Raw genomic sequence first — 11,722 nt, forward strand, 5'->3', positions numbered from 1 at the left:
GATACCAAATCTTAGGAAATGGTTATTCAATAATTTATAATATATAGACAGGGTGTGTGCCTAAATTAATTTTTGTCTTTTGAAAATTGACCTTTAAAAGTAGCATAGGAGCACCCAAAATGAGCACCGCGAGATATTCGGGCTTATTTTGGTCAAATCCAATACACACCCCTCAAATTATTGGCTAAAAAGCTGCATTCTACCGTTATAAGAACATTCTCAATAATAGTCTCCTATTCCAATTCTATAAATATAAATAAAAAAACAATAAGTTATGATTATTTAACGCCTTGACTCCAATAATTTTCTCTGATTTTTTTTATATTTTAATCAAAATTCAATTTTAGTTATAATAAAAATTTGTAAATTAAGTAGAGTGAAAGTATGAAATTGAATAAATACTTATCGATAAGAATAAATTAATTAACTAAAGGTTTTTAAAAGTTAGGAATGAGAGGACATTCTTGGAATTTAATGCTTATAATAACTTTTATCTTTTTTAATCTAACCACTTGAATAATTTATTTTTTAAAAATAGGACTGTATAAAGGACGTTGTAAGGACCAAACAAAATGGACATACCAATTTTGAAAAGAAGAAGATGATCATACATAACACGCAGTACTATTGGTTATATCAAAAGTGACAGAACAGCACTAAGATTAATTTGCATGTTTTAAATTACCAACCATTTGTACAGGCTACCTCTTTTATTCTACTCCCTCTTGTCCCGTTAAATTCTCTACATCACTTTTTGACAAGCTTTTCAATGTTCATTTAAAATATAATTTCATTATATTTTTAAATTTTTTTTTCTGTATAAAAATTTTATATTTAAATTTTTATTTTTCAAATTTTTTTTAAAAAAATATTATAAATTTATATTTTATAGAGATTTCGAAATACGTGTAAATAGTAACCGTAGTGAAATCAACCAAGACTGAGGGAGTATGTATTTTAGAAAAATTCTCGTTCAACATGAATGTTGTATGAAAGAGTTTTACTAGAACATTTCGACATAAGAAATCACTTATTCAGCCGGAGTTATAATAGTATTTGCAAGGCATGTCCTACCATTACTAGCAGTATATATGTACACTTGGTGTGAGTTTGAAAAATCTTAAAATAAGTAATTTAGAATTTCAAATAAATAAGTGACTTATAAATAATAATTAGGTAAATATTATAAATTATATAAGTGTTTGAATAATTTTACTTATAGATTACAATATTTTTATCTAAATGAACTAAAATAAATAATTTTTAAAATTTAATTATCTTAATTTATGACTCTTAGATTAGATTAACATTTAAAAGCATATATTTTAAAACTAAAATATATCCTCTTGTTAAATTTTTCTTACTAACATCGAACTTATCAGCTTATAAGTTATAAATTCAACTTATAAGTCGGGTCAACAAACACTCATCGATAATTTGTTGTTACGGATTTATAAGTCATAAGTGACTTATAAGTTCGATCCCAAATATGCCCTTAATCTAATAATTATCTGTTAGATTCTATACAATGTAACAATTTACTAATTTCAATTAAAAATATTATTGTTCACACATATGTATATATAATAAAATATATATAATTAATTTAATTCTGTTCGGTTCAGTTTATATTCAATTTTAAAAATTTTAAAATCAAACCACAATTATATATTAGTTCAATTTTTATTGGATTTATTATTAATTGATTCAATTTTTAATGATTCATTTTTATCATTTCAATTCCTGATTGTATTTTGCTCATCCATAGATATTGGTGTATTTCAAAATCATCCCCCTCTTACACGTGAAGCATTATTGCAGAATGATTCAACGGCTAACTCGTAATCATGTGGATGACAGTTACATAAACACGTCTAAATTGGAACCTTATTGCAAGTAGCTAGCTAGGTTAAAAATGATTACAAAACAGGATAAAGAATATCAGAAATTATTTGTAAAATTTATGTTTAGGCAGTGACTTATATCACAGTTTACAGGACAGGCCGGTAGTTAAGGTCTATTTTTGTGTCTAGAAAATGGTTGAAAATTTGATATATGGGAAATTAAACAAGACGCTGGTTCAACTCTGGTCTTTGCATGCATGATGCATAGTCTCCCTTACAAACATACAAAATAGAAAAGAAAAAAGAAACATGTGTGTATTTCTTTATACAAAATGTGATACATGCGCAGTTCGTAGATAACGCAATCCTCCTGTTAATATTTGATTTATACTGACACTTTTATATATTAATGATAATAAAATAGATATATATATATACAAGTATACACTGCACCAAGAACAAAAGATACGTGTACATAAGTGATCACTAATTCATCAGATTTTTTTTTAATTATTCCCAAAATCATGGCTAATTGAATAATTATTGTTGGTTTTTTGGCTTGTAAGTTATAAAAATAAATTAGAAATGAGGGCGGTAGACTAATATATTTATCTGTTCAATGGTCTACTACCTTTTTCTATCCAAAATCAGCAAAAGAGTACTCGGACAATAAGACTTGATAATTCACTTCTGAAGACTCAGTTTGTAGAATAGGACTCTATAATTTTTATACGTGGTTCAATATATAGGATTAATTCCTTTCTACATGCATGGGGAGAGATACACAGGACGACTGCAGAAAAGAGATTCAGCGCCTACCTCGTGGTCATGGGAATTGGGAAGAGTCCAATTCAAAATGAAGTTTTCCAAGTCTGTTTTTTATAGGTAAAAAGCACGCCCGTATATAGAATTCTTAAATCTGAGCGCATGAAAATATTATGAAATGACAGAAATTTTAAATTTTACGATTTTCATTGATGCAAAAGACAGTGTCCAGGATTTTTCACTACAAGAAAAAAAGGCTTTTCTTAGGCTTGTCTTTATTAAATTTGGACCTTGTGCTTGTCTTTTCCTTGCCACGTGGTTGTCCAAATAAGCACGTGGGGTCTAAGTGGACTATGAGAATTTTTTTTTTTTTGACAAATATGGCTTATAGCCTTACAAATGAGTATCCGTTCTCAGAAATTCTCGGGGTGAGTGAGGATCGAACCCAGGATCTGGGACGACAGAGGATAAACTTTTAACCACTTGAACTAGTGAGAATATTAATTTCCCACCAATGACATTTTTCACTTAGGAATTTCATACCGTTTTTGTTCGGTGGGAAATGAGTCATTTCCTACCGAATTAGGGTCCAAATTTAATAAAGACAAGCAAATTATTCTAAAATTTCGATAAAAACCATAAAGATCATAAGATTGTCATACGAAAAAGGCTATAAAAGCATGAAATTGATCATTAAAGACATTACTAATCACCGCCGACATCATCATCTTTGTCAGAGCCCTCACATTCATTCTGGTCAACAACTTCATTTCTCTCATTGCTATCTTCATCAGCTTTAATATTGATGTCCTCTCTAGCATTCTCTTCACCATTGCACTCAATAACGCAATCCTCCTAATCACTTTCATTCGGGTAGTCCTCGGCTGCATCCAAGATAGCCTCACTATCCCCTTCCTCATCAATAACCTACAATTTAACAAGAAGAGCACATACAATTGACGATGGATAAATAAATAAATGTTGAAATTAAAAAGATCATAATATAAGTATTAGAGGAAAAGACAAAGTTAACATTCAAATAGTCCAACGGATAAATTAAACCTGCATTTCAGGTTTAGACTTTTCAAGAAAAAATATTATATTTTTCATGTAATAATATATACTTCTCGGATTATTGCTATCTGCTTGTTTCGAGAATTCGAGCTAACTAATTACGACCCAACTAACTTGACTAGTAACACTGTAAGTATTATAAAAAATAATGACTTTGAAATAAGGCTAATATTAACAGACCACTTTTCTATATATATCCCGCTGTATTAACAAGCCACTTTTCTATATATGGAGATCAGACTTTTCATTTTGATCAATCGGAATCTATTTTATCATAAGTTAGCTACCCATTGATTCTATCAAAATAGTAGGATATGACAAACTTAAATATTTTTGTAAATAACCGGGGTTGTAAAATACTATTATGGGACAGTTTGAGAATTGGATCCGAAAAAGTAACATTCAAATAGTCCAACATATATATAAATTAGACCAACATTTTAGGTATAAGCTCTTCAAGAATTTATTTTACCTGTTTTTACTTTTCAAACAAGTCGGTCACAATATCTTTGACCAGATGCACAATTTCCTGCGATATTAGTTGTGAGAACTGAATTCTACCACTCGGATCTCCAGGAGTCAAAGCCGCCTCGGCTAGGTTCTCTATTTTTCATCATTCAGCTCTCTCTGGTAAGCATCTGGATTATTCTTCAAAAAGCGAAGGACTCCGGACACCACCTTCGAGAACATAACGTTTGGGACGCTACGTGTACCAGAGCTAGAGGAACCTTGATAAAAGATCAGGAAAAGAATAAAATATGTCACAATCGATATCATAAAGAATATTAAAAAACATGAACTTAATTTTAGATTACGATAAAATTTTAAAATCTATAAAACACAATAAAAAGATGAACATTGATTAAACACATATGTTTGCAGATGTGAGAATTGTTGTGAAGTGTTGTGAGAAGAGTTTAATTTAACAAGTGTGTGATCTTATAACAATACATTTTATATCTATTAAAATTTAATTTTAATGTCGGAAGTTATGTGAATAAGGGACTAGATACTAATATAAAAAAATTAATCATGAACGCTAATCACTTTAAAAGTAATATGTCATGTTACTTGTTAATTTTTTTATGTAACATGTAATTACGTCTCTTTAAATTCCCTAGTGATACCAAAGTGTAAGGGTTCTGGACTCCCCTTAAGATATGTGTGCCTAAGTATAGAGATGAGGGTTTTTTTAATCCTTACAAATCTGATATGTTAATTATTACACAAAAAAGATAAAAAGGTAGTGATATACAGAGCAATACAATCTCTGTTAGGCGGTTTGACTATCCCAACTATAATTCCTAAGGTGACATAACCTTCATTGCCAACTCAGAACCAATTTATCCACCAAATTGTTCAAGAATAAAACCTTGGGCACAAACAGTAGTGGACATAACTAAAAAATGAGTAAAACCTCCTTCTCCTCCTCATCTTCCTCCTCTTTTTCTTCTTCAAAATTTTGATTTCTAACAATTCGAGTTGGCTCGTATTCTGAAAAATCAATAAAAAGTGATGATGATGATGCATTTGATACATTTTCTTGGAAAGCATCATCATTTGGCTCATAAATAGTTTCATCAATGGAAGAATTTTTACAATTAACCACCGTAAACATATTACTTCGAGGGTTCAATACACTAGGCGCATAGTATACTTGAATCGCTTGACTTGCCAAAACAAATACCTCATCCGACCTCAATCTTGATTTTATATCAATGGTCACAACTCGATTTTTATCAACTTGTACTCCGATTCCAAAGTTATTAAACCAATGATATTTGAACAAGTATACAAAATTTCCTCCCCCATATACAAGCTTTATAATATCTACTAATTTCCCATAATAATTAGTAGGTGCATTATTGTGAGTAGTACCTTTGACAAGAACACCATCATTAATATGAAACTTATATCCATTAACCGTGCAACTACGGAAGGAAAAAATATTGCGAATCGGTCCATCGATAAAGTTCTTGAAGAACAAATGCTTGGCATTGTCATTCTCAATCTAATAAATAATAAGAAAATATAAAATATAAGTTAAATACATCAAAATCCAAGCACACACATATTTAAATTACCAATGTACCTTTTGACGAAACCAATATTTAAACTCAGACTTCTGAAGTGAATCTAATTGCTCATCCGACACGCCCGAAAAAGTTTCACATACATGAGCATCATATTCCCTGAAATAAATAAATTTAAACAAATTAGATAATATAAATTACAATGATTAATCACTAAATAACATAAGGTGTAAAGTAACTATACCGAATATATGGTTGAAGTTCCGGCATGTTTAAAAGTACGTAATATTCGACAATCTTCAAATCTTTATCATTGAAGTGCCCAATGACTTGTTTTCCACTACTTTGAATCGGATATGCAAAAACTTCTAAAATAGGTTCATCTCGTGCAACCATCACAATTTCATAACGGTGCACGACATTATAAACCGTCTCTATGGTGGAACGAAAGTAAAATGAGAAAAAATTGACCATCTCTTCTTCAACATATTTCTCCACAATTAAACCTTCCAATCATGCCTTATTTTTCACTTTATCTTTTATGAATTTCAACAACCTTTCAAACGGATACATCCATCGATAGTACACCGGTCCTCCAAGTCTACATTATTCAATTAAGTGCAAAATCAAGTGCTCCATAATATCAAAGAAACTTGCCGGAAAAAAAGTATCAAAGACGCACATTGTCCTAATTATAGATTTCTCCAAAGAATCTAAATCCTTGCGTAGTAAAATCGATGAGCAAAGATCGAGGAAAAAAGTAGAGAGAACCGAGAGAGCATCCATAATATAAGATGTCAAAAACTCACGAAAAGCAATGCGCATTAACTTTTGCATAAAATTATGACAATCATGTGATTTGAAATATGTGATTCTTAAAGTATCCCATTTGATGCAACGAGATATGTTTGGAGCACATACGTCCAGTAGTTTTAACGAAGAGATCCAATTGCACAAAAGTCGAAGTTGAGGCCTAGTAAGTGTGTATGGTGCTTTCGGTTTCACTCCATTTTCATCGAGCCACAATTCGGGCCTTATTCCAAGAAGCTTGCAATCCTTTCTAGCATTTGAGTCACGATCTTTACTCTTTTTTTATCATCCACTACCATGTAAAAAATATTTTTTTTGGTATGAATGACATCAATACAATGTCTTAACTTGTGAGATGACCAATAAGGTAATTCCCAAAACATTGCAAAGTGAGTCCAATGGTGCTCTTTCCCATAAATAATAGGAATTTTTATCCTATGAGCTTTTCCGGGTGCGGAGAATTTTAGTTGTAATATGGGAGACAATAAAGACTCGCCCGTGGACCTTCCTTTAAATACTTTATGCTCCGTCGTAGGAAATTTTGCACTTTTCTTCGGCCAAGGGTCATTTTCTTCCAAAAAGATACAATTTGTACCATAAAAATAACATTTTTTACCATTTCTAAGTTGGAAACCTTTTACATCTCCCACACAAACCGAACAACCTATCTTTCCCTTTGTTGACCAGCCACCAAGCATACCTAGACCGGGAAAATCACTAATTGTCCACAATAGTGTCTCCTTCATATTAAAATTTTGCTTTAGCGATTGATCATTGGTTTTAACTCCACTTTGCCACAAAATATATAATTCATCCATGAGTGGTCTTAGAAATACATTTTGATCTTTTGTTGGAGAGTTCAGACCTGGAATTAGAAGAGTCATGAACATGAAGGGTCTTTTCATACACATAGATGGAGGAAGGTTAAAAACAACGACTACAATCGGCCATAATGTGTACACATTATTTCCTGAATTTCCAAATGGATTAAAACCATCACTTGACAATCCAAGTCGAACATTACGAAACTCCTTAGCAAACGATGGGTATTTCATGTCAAAAATTTTCCATTCATCTCCGTCCGCGGGGTGACTTAGTTTGCCTTTTTTTACTTCCCTATTCTTATACCACGTCATATATTTAGCCGTATGATTCGACATAAATAACCGTTGTAGATGATGAATAAATGGAAAATATCTCAAAATCTTTCTAGGAATGTTCTTTCCATTTTTTTCCTTATTATCTTTGTAACGACTCCTATTGCAAACGTCACAAACAATTTTCTTTGAGTCGTTACCGTAAAATAACATACAATCATTTTCACACACATCAATCTTTTCATAATCCAACTTCAATTTCTTCACCATCTTTTTTATTTCATAATAGGTAATCGGTAGTGTATGCTTTTTTGGAAGCACACCACCGATGATTTCAAGTAATAAGTTGAATGCTTTTTCGCTATACTTCGATACATTTTTAAAATGTAATAATCTCGTACTAAAGGATAGTTTTGCGTAGTCTTTATTTCCGAGATAAATGGGAGCACCACAAGTATTAACATCGGTATAAAACGAATAAGCATCACTATTTGGGGGTTGTTCGGCATTTTGAGTACTAGTACCCGCAATATCATTGAAACTATAATAATCTTGATCGACGACATCTCGTAACATCTCATTTATATCAACCGGCGGTTCTACATCAATTGGTATGGTTCGACGACGACGCCATTGTCGTTGAAATTCCCTTCTTGGGTCTTTCTCACCATGACAATTCCATATATTGTAGTTTGGCAAAAATCCATCGACATACAAATGAAAGGTAGCATCATCTATAGTTTGCCACCATAAATTTTTACAATTAACATAAGGACACTTGGTTTTAACTCTAACCAACCCAAACTTAGTTGCAACATCTACAAACTTATCAACACCTTTCTTGTACTCCGTTGTTAATGTAATACGATCATTTTGTAAACGATGATTAATCCAATCATGATTACTTCCTGTTAGGTATGAATACAACACAGGGGGGGGGTTAATGTGTTTTGGCTTAAGTGTTTGATTTTTGATCGACTTTGACTTTAGCAGTTGGTTGTTTTCAATGATTTAGTAGAATAGATGTTAAACATAAATAACTATGCAAATATTTAAATAAAATATCTTCAAAACTCACTTAATTTTATATTAAAAATCAAGCAGTGTTTTGCTACAAAATCTCTAAGTTCTTGTTTTAGAACTTAGCTTCTTTCTTGAGAGAGAATACTAGATTTTCTATCTTGATTGTTACATCTGACTAAGGACCAGTGTTAACTTTATAACTCAGTTAACTGCTGGTTTACACAGTGTGTAATAAACATGCTATTAGCTTTTCTAAACTGTCACTTGTCATTTCTATTTATAGAAAAACAAATCTTCCATTTCTGGCTTAGCATATCTTTAGCATCCTGTGTTTACTTTAATCTCCTCTGTCAGTTAATCTTTGTCATTGATCTTGCACATCTCTCAAGCTGCTTTTTGTAGACTTGTCAATCCGGCTGTGTGAATTTTTTGTTGATTTGCAACCTTGGATATTGAACTGTTCTGCAATTCTGTACTTAGAGAAATTTCTTCACTTCGAGATCTCCAATTAAGCTGTAGAGAACTCGACATCTCGATAGGCATGTTGGCTTGTCGATATCTCTGAAACTTCATTATTGACTTGACTTATCGACAACTCTGAGTTCTCTAGTGAATTTTGGTTTATCGATAACTCAGAGTTCTCTAATGGACTTTGGCTTATCGATAACTCAGAGTTCTCTAATGAATGTATACTTGTCGATATCTCCGAGTTCTCGAATGGGTATCTGACTTATCGATATCTCCAATAGCATTTCCTGAGTTCTCGATAGACAATTCCTGAGTTCTCGATAGGCAATTCCTGAGTTCTCGAATGACTATTCCTGAGTTCTCGATAGGTCTTTCTGAGTTCTCGAATGACTTCTCTATAACACTAATTCTGTGACTTGTAGAGATCTTGACTTAGAATGTTTTTCACCAAACAGAATTATTTAACTCCAAGCTTCTTCATAATTCTTCTGAGGCATGACCTTCTTGATTTTCTTTCAGATAGAATTCTTAGGCTTGACACTGTTTAGAGAAAAATGCTTCAGTCTGCTCCATTTACATTTTACAGACATTAAGTGTTACACGTATAAATTACAGATTAAGGTTACAGTACAACTAATCTTAGGGTTGTCAGTATGACTTAGTCTTGTTATAATACAGGCATGTCTTGCACAACACTTCCGGTTGAAATCTACGATATTATAAAAAAACATAACATTACACATAAAATCTTATTACTTTTAAAATAACCACCCTCATAAACTCTTTAACAATATACCCTCTTATCATAACATCTAACATAAACATATCCAACTATAATTTCAAGCATATACATTTCTTTACTTTTCATACCATAAATATTTCAAGAACAAAACTTTCTTTTATCCACCATTCCAAGAATAAATATTTTAATATCTTACATAATTAACCAATGATTTAAATAACTTGAAAAATATGTGAACTTACACTAAATTTCTTTTTCACCTTCTTCTTTCTTAACTTCTTCTCTCCATCAAGCAAAAAAAAAGAAAGGAAAGGTAAAAGATGTAGATGTAGATGTAGATAAGATTTAACTTTTTGGCACAACTCATTTCCTACCACTAGTTGGTAGGAAATTCCCCACAATAGATCAGCCAATCATAAGTCAATACATAATTCTATCATAATTGAGACGACAAACCATTTCCTACCGATATCGGTAGGAAATGGTGAATACAAAACCTACCGTCCATCGGTAGGAAACGAGTTGCCTAAAATAATATCGTTTAACTATTATTATGAATGTTGGCATTCACAGCGTGGCATGCAGGTCCTACCACACATATTTCCTACCGATATCGGTAGAAAATGACGCACACAAAACCGACGACCGATAACGGTAGGAAAAATTATGCTCAAAATGATGTAGTTTTCATTGTTTAAAATGTGTTGGCAAATTTTATGTGGCAAAGTGAGCCTGCCTATATCCATTTCCTACCAATATCAGTGGGAAAATGTTTGCATTTCCTACCAACTTCATTTATGGTAGGAAAAGGCCCTTTGACATGAAAATCGGTAGAAAATGGTTGGTAGGAAATGTGTCGGTAGGAAATTTGCAGTAGGAAAAACCTATTTTTCTTGTAGTGTTTATCCCATAATTTTTATTCTGGACTCTCGAGAAGTTAAGATCTGAATCATTGCATCAATCTTCGTTTGATTATATTTTTTTTTAAATTCGAGAACATTCATATGCTGTAACATATATCTATGCTGTTATATTAAAAAAACTTAAATAAAAAGATAATTATTTTGTAAATTTTTATAATATTGAACACTAGTAGACAGAGTCGGCGCTGAGGTCAAAACTCTTTATAAATATTGCCAACATTAAATATCGCAAGAAGAAAATTGAAAATGGCAGGCTAAACACAAATCATGTTGACATTTAGATCCGAAATCATCACGTAATTTGCATTTTGTAAAATGAAATATTTATAGAGTTAATATGGATAGGAAGTCAGAACTCAACAAACATACCATCCAACCAGGCTATAAACAGGTGCCCACCTAAGTTGTTACTTCCATTGGCAATTTCGTATATGAATATATTCATATAAATAATTGGTTCAGAAAATCAACATGGATGTCCAAATATCAAGATAAGCAATTATAATATGATGTATCATAATATTCAAGAAACGAAACGTACGGATATTCCATGTTCAGACGTATAAATCTGGTCATTTAAAATCTACAAAAACATGATCATTTACTCCAGTGTGGAATAAAAATATTGTTATTCCTAGAGGACTAACAATGAGATTTACAGAAGGGGGGGTTGAATGTAAATCTCAAAACTTTTTCAAGTTTTGAGAAGTTTATTAAAGCAGTGTGTTCTAGATGAACAAGTGTATGAATTGCTTTGAGCTAATGCAGACAGATATATATTCAAACACAAAATGTAAAGAACACAACACACTTTAAAAACTTTTCTGGTGGATTTGTTGTTCCACCAGAGATGGTATATTAGAAAATCTGTGTTCAACAATGTTGATCACAGCTGCATCCTAGTACAAACTAGATGAATTTTCTCTCAAGATATTTCTTAACA

The 11,722-nt window shown here is 31.7% G+C and overlaps 1 protein-coding gene across 1 annotated transcript; it reads right to left on the reverse strand.

The window, feature by feature from the left end:
* Positions 1-3,464: 3,464 nt before the first annotated feature.
* On the reverse strand, positions 3,465-10,364 carry LOC141691989 (uncharacterized). The gene is made up of 6 exons (XM_074496736.1): positions 10,358-10,364; positions 7,143-8,531; positions 5,961-6,150; positions 5,776-5,875; positions 5,101-5,694; positions 3,465-3,536 (listed from the first exon to the last, which is right to left on the reverse strand). Exons 1-6 carry the CDS (start codon positions 10,362-10,364, stop codon positions 3,465-3,467), a joined length of 2,352 nt encoding a protein of 783 aa, XP_074352837.1.
* Positions 10,365-11,722: the final 1,358 nt, after the last annotated feature.

This window comes from Apium graveolens, chromosome 10 (genome assembly GCF_009905375.1).
Source record: "Apium graveolens cultivar Ventura chromosome 10, ASM990537v1, whole genome shotgun sequence".
In the NCBI taxonomy this organism is placed as follows: Eukaryota; Viridiplantae; Streptophyta; class Magnoliopsida; order Apiales; family Apiaceae; genus Apium; species Apium graveolens.